The sequence below is a fragment of the Amblyraja radiata genome, chromosome 5, assembly GCF_010909765.2.
Source record: "Amblyraja radiata isolate CabotCenter1 chromosome 5, sAmbRad1.1.pri, whole genome shotgun sequence".
Taxonomy (NCBI): domain Eukaryota; kingdom Metazoa; phylum Chordata; class Chondrichthyes; order Rajiformes; family Rajidae; genus Amblyraja; species Amblyraja radiata.
In genome coordinates, this window is record NC_045960.1 from 21,798,642 (window position 1) to 21,817,687 (window position 19,046).

General features: G+C 45.6%; 1 protein-coding gene and 1 long non-coding RNA gene across 2 annotated transcripts in view; one reads left to right on the forward strand and one right to left on the reverse strand.

Annotated features, from left to right (window-relative positions):
* The window catches only part of LOC116973727 (dynein heavy chain 8, axonemal-like), a 622,328-nt gene that overhangs the window by 303,938 nt on the left and 299,344 nt on the right, over positions 1 to 19,046 (forward strand). Inside the window, 1 exon segment of the mRNA XM_033022036.1 lies at positions 2,367 to 2,530. Within this exon segment, the coding sequence (XP_032877927.1) occupies positions 2,367 to 2,530 (164 nt within the window).
* Positions 4,928 to 16,593, reverse strand: LOC116973066. Its single transcript, XR_004411991.1, has 3 exons — positions 16,584 to 16,593; positions 15,765 to 15,768; positions 4,928 to 5,075 (listed from the first exon to the last, which is right to left on the reverse strand). It is a non-coding gene; the product is annotated as an uncharacterized LOC116973066 (long non-coding RNA).

Consider the following 19,046-nt stretch of genomic DNA (forward strand, 5'->3'; position numbering starts at 1 on the left):
CGCATTGGGAAACGCTCTGAGAGAACCAAAGTGTTTCAAAGATTCACAGCACCTACGCAGTTGTATATTCTCATGACACAATGGTTACATGTGCATTCTACAATTTTGAAATAATTCATCATTGATCAATGTCTCTGGAGCTGTTCATCTTTGTTTTTTTCCCAGATTTATCTTTAACCTTATGTTCCCTGCTATTTAGAAAACCACTCTCCCATTTGTATAACAAATGAGTGCTATAAAATTCACTACTCCTTGATCAGTTTTATTGCCTTCACCTTAGTTTACAACCCCAAAAATGTATCTTAATTTAGCCCAGAATCTAAATACCACGATAAATCTATTAACATAAGATCCCTCTCCTAACCCAAGATCCCTTCACTGTTGGCCTGTTTTCCCATCATACTTTCCTAGTATGTAAGATCTTGGGGAAAAAAATTACAAACTACCCATATTCCTTATTATTTTTAGAACTTCCTAAGTCAGTGAAGTAGGTTTGTTAAGGAAGGATGAGGTCACTGCAGTTATGAGGAATGATTTGGGTTCAAAAGCTTAGTATCGTTCTCCCTCTGTATTATATTTTGAATCTCCTTTGCTGGTTTCTAATAATTATCCAATCCTCTGGCCTTCAGCTAATCGTGCACCACATGCCCTTTCCTTTAATTTGATACCATTCTTAACTTCTTTAGTTAGATATAGAACGTGCACCCTTCTTAGAGCGTCTTTCTTTCTTGCTAGAATATACCTTTCTTGCGCTTAATGAAATATCTTCCTAAATATCTAGCTCTACATTCATTCTCTTTAATCTACTCTCTCGGTCCACTTTTGCCAACTGTGTTCTTATAGCATAAGAGTAGTAATGAAACTTCTAGAACATCGAACAGTGCAGCACAATAGAAGCTGCTTTGGCCCATATATGCCGACTATGATGCCAAATTAAACTATCCCCATTTGCCAGCACATGATTCTTATCCAACCATTTATTGCATGTTCATGTACCAATCTTAATGCTCATAATAATAATAATAATACATTTTATTTATGGGCGCCTTTCAAGAGTCTCAAGGACACCTTACAAAAATTTAGCAAGTAGAGGAAAAACATGTAAGGGGAATGAAATAAATAGTAGAGACATGACTAGTACACAAATTAAGGACAGAATTCAATTCAAAACACAATATGAGGCAATTCAAGCACAGATGAAAAGGGAGGGGGACGTGGGGCTAAGGATAGGTAGAGGTGAAGAGATGGGTCTTGAGGCAGGACTGGAAGATGGTGAGGGACACGGAATTGCGGATCAGTTGGGGGAGGGAGTTCCAGAGCCTGGGAGCTGCCCTGGAGAAGGCTCTGTCCCCAAAACTGCGGAGGTTGGACTTGTGGATGGAGAGGAGACCGGCTGATGTGGATCTGAGGGACCGTGAGGGTTGGTAGGGGGAGAGGAGGTCAGTGAGATATGGGGGGGCCAGATGGTGGAGGGCTTTGTAGGTGAGGACCAGGATTTTGTAGGTGATCCGGTGGGAGATGGGAAGCCAGTGAAGTTGTTTGAGGACTGGAGTGATGTGATGCCAGGATTTGGTGTGGGTGATGAGTCGGGCGACTGCGTTCTGGACCAGTTGGAGTCGGTTGATGTAGGTGGAGCTGATGCCAAGGAGAAGTGAGTTGTAGTAGTCCAGTCGGGAGGAGATGAAGGCATGGATGAGTCTTTCAGCAGCGGGAGGTGTGAGAGAGGGTCTGAGTTTGGCGATGTTGCAGAGGTGAAAGAAGGAGGTTTTAATGACATGGCGGATGTGAGGCTCAAGGGAGAGGGGGGAATCAAAGATCACGCCAAGGTTGCGGGCCTGGGGAGATGGGGAGACAGTGGTGCCGTCGATGGTGAGAGTGGGGTTATTGATTTTGCTGAGTGTGGATTTGGAGCTTATGAGGAGGAATTCTGTTTTATCGCTGTTGAGTTTGAGGAAGTTATGTTGCATCCAGGTTTTTATATCATTATCATGCCTCCACCCACTGGCAGAGCGTTCCAAATACCTAAACATTTTCTGTAAAAACAAGTGATACAAAGGCAGTTTCTTAATTCAAGAATGTTGTGCTCACTGATCAGGCAGCATCTGGAGAGGGAATGGACCTGTGCAGTTTAGCATTGGGACCCGAGTCTGAAGAGTCCCAACCCAAAATGTCACTTGTCCATTCCCTCCCCAGTTGTTGCCTGATCCACTGAATTCCACTAGCGCTTTGTGTTTTTCACAAGATTCTATCACTTGCAGTCTCTTATCTCTATTTTAGTACTCCATTACAAAATCTCCATGAAATAAGGCTACTTTGAAGGATTTCTCTTACATTTGAAACTGATGATATTGTATTTTTTTCCCCAGGAAGCAAAACGTTTTCAAAATGTTGATAAATCATGGATAAAAATTATGCAACGAGCTCATGAAATTCCAGGAGTGGTCCAGTGCTGTGTAGGAGATGACATTATGGGACAGCTTCTGCCTCATTTACAGGAGCAACTGGAAGTCTGCCAGAAATCACTAACAGGGTAAAAATTTCAGATTCTATACATGCTGATGATCTGTGACTTGTGAGGATTGAGGTCAGATTCTTTAAAATTGTACTGGTTTTATTTTTTGAAAGTAACGTAAAGTTATGGCATCTATAATGACAGATGTTTATATTGTTTCAAGGATTCTTTCCTTTTGTCACTATGATTGAAGGGGATCAGGAGATAATCGAAACACACTCACGAGCTCTTCAAAGCTGTCGAAAGATAAATCTTCCAAACACAGTCTCTTGATTAATTAATTAATTTATTTATTTTATTATTTATTTCGAACAGAATAAAAGAATAAAAAGCAAATGTGAAAGCATACAAAAAACAAAACAAAAATATTTATAAAGTGTCATAAACAATATCTATAAATAAATGAAATCATATGTGTCCGAAAAGGAGCAGGAAGAAGCCAAAGCTTATTAATTCCCACCGCTTATTCAACTGCTTGTAATTATCTTATACAAATTTAGTAGCTATATGCACATCGTATGTACACCAGCCACTATATGTACACCAAATTATTTACATTTGAACACATTACAAAGTCATACAAAAAAGGAAAAAAAAGAAAAAAGAAATAATAGTTAATAGTTTCTTTATTGTAGTAGTAAAAACAGTAAGATATTCATCCAAACATCTTCTTGTATAAGTACATTTTAATCTTACTCGTGGTCATACTCGTACATGGTCGAAAGCTGTGACCTCTCCCCCACGTTTATTCAAACTAAACTAACTACTAGGGAGTCTGCGTGAGAATCCCAGCTGCAAACACGCCTCAGACTACATATAAATCCCACCCACATGATTACAGGCAGATAAATTTTAAAATTAACTGATTATAGTTATAACATACTGAGTTAAGCTGAATGGCTACTACATACCGGGCCCTAATTGTTCTGAGTATATTACGAGGCAATTACTAATAGACATTGAAAAAAGTAGCTGAAAAAGCTTCACATATATTTTTTAAAAATTAAACATAACATGCATTATATATCAGCATTCAGACTTCTTTAGCGATTCTTCCATCTACACCTTGGCCTTCTCGAAGCAAGCATAACTTGGTTATTGGTCTTATTAAGTCATTGTTCTTAGTCTGAAGTCATACTGTGCACACCAAACCCTCAACGGCAGGCATGATCCCCAGTATATAGTCCAAAACACAAAAGTCCAAAGTTTTGACAGTATGAAACTTCTTCCTCCATGTCCGATCAACTCACGGATTTGTCATAACAATAATGTTGATATGTGAAAATCCTTCGAGAGAATAATAGGATTTTTAGCAATAACGTTCACTGTAATGTTTTGTTTAATTTCCGGATCATTTGCAGAGCTTTCAAATCCCAGCTCAAGCTTTGGCCATTATCTGTCTGGCTTACGGAGAAATTCCGGTCCATTGATCCATCTCTTGTTACCTAAGAAGTGGTCTGCTGTTAGACCTCTAGAAGCTTCATCCGCAATTTTCCTTTGTGTTAACATATTTCCATTGTGAAACATTAGTAGCACTCAATACAAAAGAGATTCTGTTTGCTATAAATGTCAAAAAACGTTTGTTCTCATTGTTTAAGTATTTAAGCACCATCCAGAAGATAGATTCTTCCAGTAGAAGCTGTCGTTCTTTTTGCAACATTATGTCAACTTTAACAGCTAAAACTGCGGCAGTAAGTTCCATTCTGGGATTTGTCATTTGCTTCAATGGTGCCACTCTAGCCTTTTCCTTTAAGAATGCAACATGTACTTCGTCATCTTCATTATCCAGTCTTAGATATGAAACAGTACCGTAGCCACTTTCACTGGCACATGAGAAATGATGCAACTGCGCACTTCTGATCTGACCAAAGCTTGTAGGCTTCATGCACCTGTCTACTTTGAACGTCGAGATCTTGTTAAGACCTGACAACCCATTCTGTCCATTGGTGAGAGGAAGTTTGCGTTATACTCTCATCCCATCCAAGTTTTCCTTACAAAGATCCTGCAAAATTAACTTGGCTAGGGGGTGGAAGATTGCAACCTTCACATGGTCCGCCCTGTTTCGATGAATGCAATCAACCCGGCATCCACAATCAAATAAGATCAAATAGAACAAGTTGTCCTACAACTTTAGGCAAGAAGAAGAACTTGGCTGGCAGTGTAAATGGTGCAAGAAATCCCAAAGGGTCGTAAACAGAACCAATCACGGATAGGATACCCTTTCTAGTACATGGTGCCTCTTGAATCAAGATTCTGAACTTGAACACATCGGTTTCAACCAACCAGTGCAGTCCCAATGCTCTTTCCATTGGCAGATTGTCTTTGTCCAAATCCAGCTCCCTGGTCTCCTTGGCTCTATCATCTGGTGGAATGCTTTCCAACACAACACGGCTGGTCGAAGCATGAATCCTCCCTTATTGCAGAGGGAAGTCAGATGTTTTACCACTTGAATTGCTTCCTGCTCCATAGACATGGATTTTAAGCAATCATCCACATAGAAATTATTCTTCACAGTGGTTATCACTTCTTCTGGAAAGTGAGCTTTATTGTCCTCTGCGGTCTTCTTTATTGCACAATTGGTGATGACACTGCTCCAAAGACAACCTTCATCCGGTATTCAACAAGATCTTGCTGTGCATCCCATCAGACCACCATAAGAATCGCAAGTAGTCAATGTGTTTTTCTGATACTTTGACTTGATGAAACATTGCTTTAATCAGCCATCAAAGCAATCGGTTCTTGTCTGAATTTAATAAGAACTCCAATGAGTGAGCTGGTAAGGTCCGGACCTTGCAGAAGTTGACAGTTAAATGATGTTCCTTTGAAGACTGCAGCACAGTGAAAGACCACCCTCAAGGTCCCTTTCTTCGAACGATACACCCCATGGTGCGGAATGTACCAAAGCTTTCCATCACTTTGATTCAGCTGGTCTGTTGGTACCATTTCTGCATAATCATTGTCAATCATATCCTTTAGGAAAGACGTACATTCCTCATGAAATTTCGTATTCTTGCCAAACTTGTGTTTCAGATTCTGGGTACGTTGCTCTGCCATACGACAATTATTCGGCAGACTAACACTATATTGTTTGAAAGGTAAGTCCAGACAATAGTGTCCGTCTATCATCTTTACTGGGTGATTCATAATATCCAAGAACTTTAACTCTTCCCTGGACATTTCTTCTGATTCCTTACTGGTACTTTCATTGAAGTCATGATTGTATTGCTTGATCAATAGCTTTTCTAATTTACTAATAGATATTTGATTAACAACAGCAGCAGGGTAGTTCTACTGGTTTCTCCTGCATTCGTTGTTCCTTCTCAAGGAGCCATAGATAACCCATCCTAGTACAGTTTTCACAGCAAACGGTCCATCCCCTTGGCGTCTCACAGTCTGTAAAGGTTCAAATGCCTTCAAAGCATCCGCTCCGATAAGTTGGTCGATACCAGAATTAACTTTAGGTATCTTGACATCCTTCAAGTAAGGCCATTGTTTCAAGTCCTCATGTCTGGGTTTAGTTTGATGACCAACAGGCATGGTCTCATGTGTAAACGCCTCAGATATTGGTATAAAATTGTCTTAATCCAGACTAGATATTTCCCTGCTTGTAATGTGATGACTATCGCAGGATTTCTCCTCATTCATGGTACGCAATAAAATCTTAGCCTCTTCTCCTGTGATGTCCAGTCTTCTCATCAAGCTTTCTGTACAAAGGGTAGCCGAACTTCCATGATCCAAAAATGAATATATTTGCAACACTGTATTTGTCTTGCTATTCCTTACCAGTACTGGTAGGATAGAGAAGTTACGGATTTCAACCCCTGCCCCAATATGGGCAGTTATCTGAGGTGAGGTAACAGCATCACTAGCAGCTGGCTTCTCCTTCTGTTCTATTTGCTCCGACTTCTTCTGCACAGTGTGATGTGCTTCAAGATGATCTTGCTTGCACTTATCACAAGTTATCGGACTCTGACAGTCTTCAACCATGTGTCCTTTTTTAAACATCCAAAACAGATTCCCTTCTCCTTAAAGAATTCCATGTTTTCTTAATATTCCTTCTTCTTGAATTTTAGACACCACCTTATGGTGTGACCAACTTCATTACAAGGCAAGCAGAACCATCTTGGCTTAACAGTAGATGTATTTCATCCTTTTCGCCTTTCGTTTCTGCAGGTATTACAGTGGTAGCAAAACTACTTCTCTTAGGTTCTGATCTTCCTTTTGTATAGTAAAGGTAGAACCTTTGACAGTTGCAATTGGTTTAGGATCTTGAATACTCCCATAGCGTAATTCGACATTAACCGTACTTCCTTTTCTATGAAGTTCACCAGATCAGGTAGTATGGCCTCACGATTCTCATTTTCCTCTATCAGACCTGCTTTAACCCTCCACTTTTCTCTGTCTATAGGGCAGTTTTAGAGTGATAATTTTCATATTGCTAACAACATTAATTTCTTGCATGTGGTTGAGATGTTTCATCGAGCTACAACAACTTCTAAGAAATATCGCAAACTCCCGCAATGCTTTCGCGGCTTCTGGCTTGATAGCTGTCCAAGGTTTAGGCCTTCTTCATGTATGCATTGACGATCTGGTGCTCGTTACCAAACTGTTCTCTAAGCTATTTTCTTGCCATTCGATAGCCCTCACCGGCAGGCAACTGCCGACAACTTCCAACAAGCTCCTTTGAATATCCGCTTGTGTAATAGTCCAGAAATTGTAAACAATCAATAAATGGAGACCAACTCATTATGAATTGGTCTTGTTTGTCTATTGGGAGGAGTCTCATTTCTTCCAAGTGTGCTGTGTCCAACATATTACTGATCCACATTTTAAATGTTGGTATAGAGGCATTTTTCCAAAACTTAAGTATAAGTTTTTTTGCTGTTATTAACCCATAATTAAAAAATGAATTTTGGGGTATGTTTAATTTGTTCCCGTCTCCCATTACTCCAAATATAATAATTTCAGTATTAGGTTCCATTTTTATCTAGAGTGTGTGATATTGGCATTTTGAGAAAGACATTTATCACAGATGGGAGAGATATTTGGATAGAATTTATTCAACCTAGTTTTTGAATAATATAATCTTTGTAATATTTTAAATTGAATTAAATTGTGTCTAGCATTAATTGAACATTTATGTGTATATCAAATACTTTTCCCATGTTTCTTTTGAAATTTTTATCATTCATTCTTTTTCCCAGTCTTCTCTAATTGCCTCTGTTGATGGTAATTCTCTGTTTAAAATACTTATTATATAGATATGATATTAATTTTTGTGAGTCCGCCTTGATATTCATTGCTTCTTCCAGTGGATCTAAGATTATACTTTGAAATCTTGGTATATATTTCTTCATAAAGTCACATATCTGTAGATATTTAAAGTATTGGTTGTTATTCAGTTTAATTTTTTATTTTAATTGTTGAAATGATAATAAATTTCCCATTTCATACATGTCACCTACCTTTTTAATTCCCAATCTTTCCCATTGTCTATGTGTTTTATCCATAAGAGATGGTTTAAATACCGGATTATTCACTATTGGTGTTAGCACTGATAGGTTTCTTAATTTTCAAGTTAATTTTATTTGTTTCCAGATTCGTATTATATTATGTATAATTGGATTCTTCTTATCTAATGTGTTGTTCAGTTTTATCGGGGAGAAGAGAATCGCTCCTAAATCGTAAGGAGAACAATCCTCTTTCTCCATTCTTATCCATTCCATCTGTTGAGAAGAACTATCCAACCAATAAATTATATTCTTAATATGCACTGCACTGCCCAATAATAATATAAAAAATTATGCAGTGCAAGTCCTCCTACCTCTTTGGGTTTGCACAAGTGGTTTCTTTTAATTCTATGTGCTTTATAGTCCCAGATAAAATTGGTAATATTAGAGTCTAATTTTTTAGACTAGCCATGGCTAGTTGTTTGTCCCTGTCTGGGTGCAAATGATTGATAGGTAGACCACTGCCCATGTTGGCCAGCTTGAGCCTGTATAACAGGCCTCTGAAATGCATTCTGAATTGGTGGTTTGTTACGAGCCTCATCAGGAGGCCCATAAATTTGTTGCTTTGGTCTAACATCCTGTTGGTGAGGTAAAAGTTTGTCAGTCCGCCATTGTTCCAGTGGGTGTTCAAAGACATGAGATCTGGTAGTCCCCAGTTGTGGATTTAATCCAGCTGCTGTCTCCAGCTCAGCAGCTCCTTCTTCGACTGAGGAACTCATCCTCTGAGATACTTTCGAGCAGCGTTCGAACCTCAATTTTCCAGTATCTATGCTGTACTTTTGGCAATTGCCAATTTTGTGGCTAGTTCCAGCTGTTCTTTTTGTCTCTTAAGCCGCATTTCTTGTTCTTCACCTCTCTCTTAAACTGCATTTCTTGTTCCTCAATCTCATGCATTTCCTCCATCGTTTTAATTTTAAACGAAAGAGCAACTATGTCAGCTTCAGCTTGCACATTTGATACACTATCTCGATGTGTAATCTCCATTTCAGCACCTTGTTGCATCGCACTTTCAAATGTAGAGTGCAATGTTGGTGCTATGGCTTCTAACGACCACCTCTTTGCCTCATCAGGATACATGAGTTCCCCGTAGCTTTCAATTGACTCGTTAACTTGTTTCCATATCGAGTTTCCTTCCTTCTGGTATCTTTCCAAGTCGGCTGCTTGTCCTTAGCTGAGTTTGACATCTCCTCGTAACTTCTCTCCACAGCTCCACCTTGTGGCTCCTTTGACACACCTGCTCCCTCTTGCTTCATGGATTAAACAGGTCTTGGCAGACTGCCAAATTTGCTAATTGGTCAAATAGGACCTCTTCAGTTTGCTTCTGTCTTTATTGATAAATATTCTGGGCCGTGTTCCAGAAACACCCGAAATAATCCAGAACAAAACTGGACTTTCAGAAAACATCCAATTATTTTCGAAGTATAGAAGTGACTTTGGTTCAGGAAAAATGTGTCTTATCTCAACTTCAAAACATACCAAGGCCAAGCACCTGGATTCCAGTTTACTAGCTTCTTGGCTGCTTTCCAAAACTTAACAGAACTTGACCTTCTAATACATCTCTAGACTCTTTATCAGAGCCTGTAATTCACGTTAAAATGTGACAAATTAATCGAACATTTCACAGCATCTCGTTAAGAAACTGTTCTAATTAAAGCATTCCAGCTTTCAAATGTACAGCATAATACAATAGCTGTTCTACTCACGTTCTCGATCAGTTAAGTTTTCAATCCTCACTGTGCCTTGTAGACAGTGGTGATGTTTTGAAGAATCAGGAGAAGAATCACTGAGTTTTCCAGATTTCTATCTTATTCTCGGTATATATGCCCTATTATGTGATACTGATTATTATTTGTGTTTATAGAAAGCTTTTGAATTAACTTTTATCTTAGCTAGCATTCTGTTCTCACATTGGTGTCATATTTTCCTTCTACCTCAGATTCCTGAATTTAGTCTGATCCTCACTTGAATTTATCAATGAACAGTGATCAAATTCTCCGCTATCGTACCTTCAAGGCTTTTGTTTCCCTACTTTTCTTTGTCATAATGCAGATGTTGTAGTTGAAACAGCTCCTCTTGAAAGGCTATTTAACCTTGGTCAGTTTACAGTTTAGTTTATTGTTACGTGTACCGGGATACAGTGAAAAGCTTTTGTGTGTGCTATCGACTCAGCAGAAAGACAATACATGATTGCAATCAAGCCATTTACAATGTATAGATACATGATAAGGGAATAATGTAAAGCCAGCAAAGTCCGGTCAAGGGTACTCCGATGGTCACCAACGAGGTACAGTGAAAAGCTTTTGTGTGTGCCATCCACTTAGCAGAGAGACAATAGATCATTACAATCAAGCCATTTACAATGTATAGATACATGATAAGGGAATAAGGTACAGCCAGCAAAGTCCGGTCAAGGATAGTCTGATGGTTACCAACAAGGTAGATAGTAGTTCAGGACTGCTCTCTGGTTGTTGTAGGATGAATCATTTGCATGAGAACTGCTGGGAAGAAATTGTTCCTGAATCTGGAGGTGTGCGTTTTCACACTATACCTTTTGCCTGATGGGAGAGGGGATAAAAGGGAATGGCCAGGGTGTGACCCGTCCTTTATTATGCTGCTGGCCTGGCAGAGGCAGCATGTGGTATAAATTGAGTCAATGGAAGGGAGGTTGGTTTGTGTGATGGTCTAGGCTGTGTCCACAATTCGCTGCAATTTCTTGCAGTCTTGGATGGAGCTGTTAGCAAACCAAGTTGTGATGCATCCTCATAAAATGCTTTCTATGGTGCGCCTATAGAAGTTGGTGAGAATTGTAGGGGACATGCCGAACTACCTAAGCTTTCTAACGAAGTAGAGATGTTGGTGTGCTTTCTTGGTTATTCCTTCAATATGGGTGATCTAGGAGAGGTTGTTGGTGATATTGACTCCTAGGAATTTGAAATTTTCAAACCTCTCTACTTCGGCGCCGTCAATGCAAACTGGGCTGTGTGTACCACTATGCTCCTGAAATCAATCACTATCTCAATGGTCTTGCTGACATTGAGAGAAACTTGCCCTCCAACAAAAAATAAAAAATGCCCTCCAACAAAAAATAAAAAAATGAACATTGAATTCTCCCAATTTTGTTAGCCCTTGCTGTCTCCTCCCCTTCCACAGCCCTCGGGCTGTCTCCTCCCATCCCTCATCCCTCGGGCTCCTCCTCCTCCTTTTTCTTTCCTTCTCCACGCCACCCCCTGTCAGTCTGAAGAAGGGTTTCGGTCCGAAACGTTGCCTATTTCCTTCGCTCCATAGATGCTGCTGCACCCGCTGAGTTTCTCCAGCATTTTTGTGTACCTTTGAGAGAAAGGTTGTTGTCTTGACACCAGGAAGTTCTCTACCTGTACTCCGTCTCATCATTATTTGATATCCAGTTGTGTCGTTTAAAAATTGAATTGAATTTGTACATGGCTGCACAGTCATGGGTGTACAAAGAATAAGAAGGGGGCAGAGATGGCAGCCTTGCGGAGTACCTGTGCTGAGGATTATCATGGAGGATTATTTGTCCCCTATCCTCACTGATTAGGGACTGTTGGTCAGGAAGTCGAGCATTCAGTTGCAGAGATGAGCGCTGACACCAAGTCCCGTGAATTTGGTGATAAGTTTGGATGGCATAATGGGGTTAAAGGCAGAGCTGTAGTCTATGAATAAGAGTCTAAAGTAGGTGTCTCTCTTATCCAGGTGTTCCAGGGATGAGTGTAGGGCTAGGGCGATGGCATCGGCAGTGGACCGGTTGTGGCTTAGGCGAACTGCAGTGGGTCAAGGCCATTGGGAGGACTGGATTTAATGCGTTCCCTAACTAGTCTCTCAAAATATTTCCTGATTGTGGATGTGAAGACCAGTGGACAGGAGTCGTTTAGGCATGAAGTCTTACATTTCTTCCGTACCTGGATGATTGAGGTCTTCAAGCAGGTGGGCATCTCAGAATGGGGTTGGGAGAGATTAAAGATGTCCGCGAATAATTCTGCTAGTTGGTCCGCGCAGCTACTAAGGACACGGCCAGGAACTCCGTCTGGGCCAGTTGCTTTTCGTGGGTTTACCCTCAGGAGGGCCGATCTAACCTCTGCACCAATCACCCTGGGGAGAGGCACACTTGAGTCTGAAGGGACAGGTGTCACTGCCTTGTTGACCCTCTGCTCGAAGCGAGCATAGAAAACATTTAATTCATCAGGTAGGGTCGCACTATCACCAATTATGTTGCCTGACCTTGCTTTGCAGCCGGTTATCTTATTCAGACCTTGCCACATTCTCGTTGTGTCCGAGTGATTATACTGGGACTCAAGTTTGTCTCTTGGCATCCTTAATGGCTTTGTGGAGATCATAGCAGGTTTACTTGTACCACTCGGGATCATTTGAATTGTATGCAGCAGACCTGGCCTTTACCTATGAATGTACCTCGTGGATCATCCATGGTTTCCGGTTGGGGAACACTCGGATTTACTTCATCGGCACACAGCCTTCCACACACTTGCTATTGAAGTCGGTCATGACAGTGGCGTATTCATTCAGGTTGACTGCAGAATTCCTGAATATGGACCAGTCCACTGAATCCAAGCAGTCACATAAGATGTCATCCCTGTCCATTGACCAGCATTTTACAACTCTCTGTACCGGATCCTCCTGCTTTAATTTTAAAGGCAGGGAGCAGAAGCATAGCTATGTGATCACATTTCCTGAAATGTGGTCAAGGGACAAAGCGGTGGGCATTTTTTAAATGTTTAAGAAGGAACTGCAGATGCTGAAAAATCGAAGGTACACAAAAAAGCTGGAGAAACTCAGCGGGTGCAGCAGCATCTATGGAGCGAAGGAAAAAGGCTAAGTTTCGGGCCAAAACCCTTCTCCAGACTGATCGGGGGTGGGGGGGCGGGGAGAAGAAAGGAAAAAAGAGGAGCTCGAAGGCTGGGGGATGGGAGGAGACAGCAGGAGGGCTGAGGAAGGGGAGGAGACAGCAAGGACTAACAAAATTGGGAGAATTCAATGTTCATGCCCCCAGGATGCAGACTCCCCAAGCGGAATATGAGGTGCTGTTCCTCCAATTTCCGGTGTTGCTCGCTCTGGCCATGGAGGAGACCCAGGACAGAGAGGTCGGATACGGAGTGGGAGGGGGAGTTGAAGTGTTGAGCCACCGGGAGGTCAGGTTGGTTATTGCGGACCGAGCGGAGGTGTTCGGCAAAACGATCGCCCAACCTCCGCTTGGTCTCACCGATATAGATCTGCTGACATCTAGAGCAGCGGATGCAATAGATGAGGTTGGAGGAGATGCAGGTAAACCTCTGTCGCACCTGGAACGACTGCTTGGGAGAAGGGGTTTTGTTAGGCACCTGTTGTGGCTATCCAGAAAATTATCCATCAGTTGGGTGGTAAAGTGGGACCTTTGCTAGTCACTTTAAAGAATAATAACTTTGCACGATGCTTTGAGTGCCAACCCTTCATACTAATGCTCCATTGAATGTGTCTTTCTATTATTTCCCTTTCCTGAACTGGAACTTATGTTTGATATTCAAAGGCTTTTTATACGTACATCAAAAACAAGAGGGAGAAGGTAGGACTGCTCAGAGATAATGAGAAAATTTGTTCTTGAAGTCAGAGGATGCAGAGGGTTTCTTGGACCCGGAGGATTGGAGAGTAGCCTATTATTTTGTTTAGGAAGGCCGGTAGAATCTAGGGAATTATAGACCGGTGAACCTCGCTTCAGTGATCAGAGCCGCCCATTCAGAGTACTCTACAGTTTCTATCACATTGTATTTTTCGAGGCAATCGAGTTCTTCTTCGACCTTCGGGTCTACGGCATAAGGTGCTGGCCGGGCCTTGCAAAACTTCAGTCGGAAGTTGTCCTGAAATATTAATAGCAGTCAGGCCGCAGTACTGACCTGAAGCGTGGCTTGGAATAAACACTGGTGCTTTTATAATACCGTGGCCAGGATTTCCACCAATATGGCTGATGTAGGAGAGCACAGATGGCATTGTAGTGGCCTGGTCGAGGTCAGGAAAAGACCGGACACCAGGCGGATTCAAAAGAAGCTTTTTAATAGTACTCGTACGAGAACACACAACCGACACCCTTATCTCCACCCCTCGGGAGTCGTCTGGAAACCCCGTGGCAGACCAACGCCCCTGTCCCTCAATCGGCGAGGGGGATGATCCAAGGAGTGGCCTACCCCACAGGGACCGCCACAGGACCCCCCCCAAGTACCCGAGGTACGAAACGGACAGGAGGGCGTACACGGCGGCCAGCCCGGGTGCACACAACGCTCGGCCCTGGAACAGGCGCCTGGTCAACAAGTGCGGGGGACGAAGTAGCCAGAGGAGGAGGTACCCTAGACAGGGGCCGCCCTCGCTTTCGGGGCAGCGCTACCAGCGCCGGCCGATCGATATCGATATGTGCCGGCTTCAACCGCGCAACTGAAACAGGAGGAGGAGGCCAAGTCCTCCTTGGGTGCGGTGCGTATCCCCAGCAAAACCCACGGTAGAGCGTCTACCCAGTCTGGGTCAGTGAGCCGCGCCCTCAGGGCACCCTTAAGCTGCCGGTGAAACCGCTCTACTAGGCCGTTCGACTGCGGGTGGTACGCCGTCGTGTGGTGCAGACGAACACCCAGGAGGCGTGCCATGGCCGACCACAGCTCTGACGTGAACTGAGGCCCCCGGTCGGACGTTATGTCCAGTGGAACACCGAACCGGGCGATCCAGTGTGCCAGCAATGCTCGAGCACAGGTGGTTGTTGTGGCATTCTGTAGCGGAATGGCTTCAGGCCACCGCGTGAAGCGGTCCACAACGGTGAATAGGTACGTCATGCCCTGGGACGACGGCAGCGGCCCCACGATGTCCACATGAATGTGGTCGAAACGCTTATGAGGAATGGGGAACTCCTGCAATGGCGCGTGCACGTGTCGTTGCACCTTGGCGGTCTGGCACGGGATGCAAGTGCGCGCCCAATGTCCAACCTCCTTCCGCAGCCCGTGCCACATGAAGCGGGAGGCTACCAGGGCTACTGTCGCCCTGATGGAGGGATGTGCAAGTCCATGGAGCACGTCAAACACCCTGCGCCGCCAGGCGATGGGAACGATGGGTCGCGGAACTCCAGAGGAGACATCGCACAGCAGCGTGGTACCCCCAGGGCTACAGACAACGTCCTCCAACTGCAGGCCCGAAACCGCCGTACGGTAGGCGACCATCTCCTCGTCAGCAAGCTGCGCGGCTGCCAGGGCGGAATAGTTGATCCCCTCACCGACCTGGAGAACCGTGTGGACTGCAGGTCTTGATAAGGCATCGGCCACCCTGTTAAATTTGCCCTCAATGAACCGGATGGAGGTAGTGTACTCGGACACATACGCCAACTGCCTCTGCTGCCGGGCAGACCACGGGTCTGATACCTTGGCGAACGCGAAGGTCAGTGGCTTGTGGTCCGTGAATGCAGTGAATGGTCTCCCCTCCAGAAAATACCGGAAATGACGTACGGCGAGATACAGGGCAAGGAGCTCACGGTCGAAGGCGCTGTAACGACTCTGAGGACCACTGAGATGCCTGCTGAAGAAGGCAAGTGGCCGCCAGGAACCCTCAACGAGCTGCTCCAACACTGCCCCAACCGCAACCTCAGAAGCATCCACCGTCAAGGCGGTCGTGGCGTCCTCTCGTGGGTGGACGAGCATTGTGGCATCAGCCAGTGCCTCCTTAGCCCTCTCAAATGCCGCTGTTGCTTCCACGGACCAATCAACCTCCCTGCGCTGACCAGCAATCAGGTGGAAAAGCGGACGCATGACTGCAGCCGCTGACGGCAGGAAGCGGTGATAGAAAGTGACCATCCCCACGAATTCCTGCAGGCCCCTAACTGTGGTCGGACGGGGGAACCTGCGGATAGCGTCCACCCTGGTCGGCAGAGGCACCACCCCTTGTGCAGTCACGCGGTGGCCGAGGAAGTCGATAGCCGTCACCCCGAAACGGCACTTGGACGCGTTGATAGCCAAACCGAAATTGCTGAGGCGCTGACACAGTTGACGGAGGTGGGTGCAGTGCTCCTGCCGCGAGCGACTGGCCACGAGTATGTCGTCCAGGTACACAAAGACAAAGTCCAATTCGCGGCACACGCAGTCCATAAGCCGCTGAAAGGCCTGCGCGGCATTCTTCAACCCAAACGGCATCCGCACAAACTCGAACAGACCAAATGGTGTGATAATTGCCGTCTTCGGGATATCGTCGGGGCGGACCGGAATCTGATTGTACCCCCGCACGAGGTCCACCTTGGAAAATATGGATGCTCCAGCAAGATGGGCATTGAAGTCCTGAATGTGCGGGACCGGATACCTGTCGGCGACGGTCGCATCGTTCAGGCGACGGTAATCCCCACACGGGCGCCAGCCCCCGTTCTTCTTAGGGACCATGTGGAGCGGTGAGGCCCATGGGCTACCGGAGGGACGCACGATGCCCATCGCCTCCATCTGGCGGAACTCCTCCCGAGCTAGACGGAGCTTGTCTGGGGCGAGACGACGTGCTCGGGCGTGCACAGGCGGGCCAGTAGTGGGGATATGGTGCTCCACCCCGTGCTTCGGGGTGGAGGAGCGGAAGTTGGGTTCGAGAATGCCGGGAAAATCTGCCAGGATGCGCGCGAAAGTCGCATCCACGGATGACAGGGGGCCATCAGGGCGTACTACCGGATCGCCAGTACGGAGGAAGACCGGCTCCAGCGTGACAGAGTGCATCAGGCGCCGCCGCTTGACATCCACGAGCAGTGAATGGGCTTGAAGGAAGTCGGCGCCCAGCAGCGGCTGGGAAACGTCTGCAATGACGAACCTCCACGAAAACGAGTTGCGGCCAAAGTTGAGCGGGATGGTGCGAAACCCGTAGGTGCGAATAGCACTCCCGTTCGCCGCGGTGAGGAGGGGGCCTTGTTTGCCCGCACGGATGTCGGCAATGGAGGGAGGCAGAACACTCACTTCCGCACCAGTGTCGACGAGGAAACGTCCCCCACTGCGGCGGTCCCAAGCGAAAACGCGATGAATCGTGCCGGCCGCCGAAGGAATCACTGACGACCGGCCCTTCAGTTTCCCGAGAACGAACAGGGTGGTCGACAAAGCCTGGCTGCAGCTCCCCAGCGGCGATGGTAATAACACCAACCAACTTTGCTGGCGTCTGGTTGAACTGCAGGCGAATTAGGCTGGTTTGGGCGTCGGCGACCTCTGCTGGCATTGGTTTGAACTGCAGGCTGACCGTGCTGGAAGGACGTGCCTGCTGTGGAATGCACAATGGCCGCCGGATTTTGCCGCGGGGGCCGACTGGGAGCAGCGGAGACGCGGTGGATAGCGGTCCCGACCTGCTCTGAGTCTCCAAACGCCTCGGGAAGGACGTCCACTGCTTCCAGGTTGTGATGGTGAGAATTCCACAGCTCGTCGGCTTGTTCACCCAGCGCCTGCATGTCGGTAAACGGATCCCTGGCGAGCTGCATGCGAATGTCGGGAGGCAGCTGCTGCAGGTAAGCATATTTAAATAAAAAACACGGCTCATGGTCCCCCATTAGGGTGAGCATGTCTTCCAGGAGGGCAGACGGCTTGCGGTCGCCCAGGCCGTCCATTCTGAAAATGCGAGCTGCCCGCTCGGCGTCACCCAGGCCAAACCTCCTGATGAGAAATGCTTTAAGGCCATTATATTTGTTCGCTACCGGGGGGGCCCTGAGGAAAGGCTTAACTCGCCTCGCAGTTAGTTGGTCAAACGAGCCAACCACATAATAATATTTAGTCTCGTCCTGCGTGATACCTCTCACAGCAAACTGTGCCTCTGCCAGCTGGAACCAGGTTTCGGGTTCTTCGGTCCATAGAGTTGGGAGCTTCAACGCAACGGCATTATTCTCCATCACGATGCGTGATGAACGACGCGGGGTCACCAGTGTAGTGGCCTGGTCGAGGTCAGGAAAAGACCGGACACCAGGCGGATTCAAAAGAAGCTTTTTAATAGTACTCGTACGAGAACACACAACCGACACCCTTATCTCCACCCCTCGGGAGTCGTCTGGAAACCCCGTGGCAGACCAACGCCCCTGTCCCTCAATCGGCGAGGGGGATGATCCAAGGAGTGGCCTACCCCACAGGGACCGCCACAGCATGCTCTTAATTCAATTTCTGCCCAGCAAATTAGGCTGTTGACCTCATCTAACAACATGTACAGGCAAGTGGAACAGCTCACCACGATGGACCATTTCAGCTGTGAAGACACCACGAACGTTGGCGCTTTCTCCGGTATAGCTGCAGAACACTGAAATGGGAGGTTGTAGTGGAGGAAATGGCGTAAAGACGATTCACTTGCCAAGGTGCCAACTAACCAAGTATCAAGCTCAAATTTCTTAGGTTGGTTATCAACTGTGAATTTAACAACGTAGGGAAGTTAAACAGTATTTGAATCTTCTGACCGGACGTTTCCATGTGAGGTTGATGGCTGAATTTTGTTGTTTTCCCATGGTGCGTTTCTTGGTAAAACACACCTTCTTAAGATGCCCTACCTTTTTGCAGAACTGGCATATCATCCTTTGCTGACCACCTAACATGGCTTTCCCCACGGCGATGGCACATCCTTGAGGACTGATGGGTTGTTGGTTGGGAACTGCACGTTGACGACCGCTGGCAAACGTTGACGCTCTCTGGAGGTAGCTCTTGTTCCAGCATTGTCTGGATCAGTGGTGATTGGGGAGGTTGGATCTGAGTAAGGCCCTCTTCATTGGCTCCCTGCGGCAAGCTGTGGAGCATGCCTTGTCCCAGGTCCCACAAGCCCCACGTTACCATCCACCAATTGGATGGGTGTATCCAATCTACTGCGCAGGTGCGCACCCGTGAGGTTCCCGGCCAGATGGGAGGCTGGCACGCCTGCGCATTGGAGGCACTGTTCAGAATGGTACAAGAGGTTCTTTCTGTTTGTCAATAACCTTTAAATAGTTCTCAAGTTCCCAGTCGAAATCATGTAAAAACCAATTCAATCTGACTAATGCAAATAGTGTTTCATCATTCATCAATTGT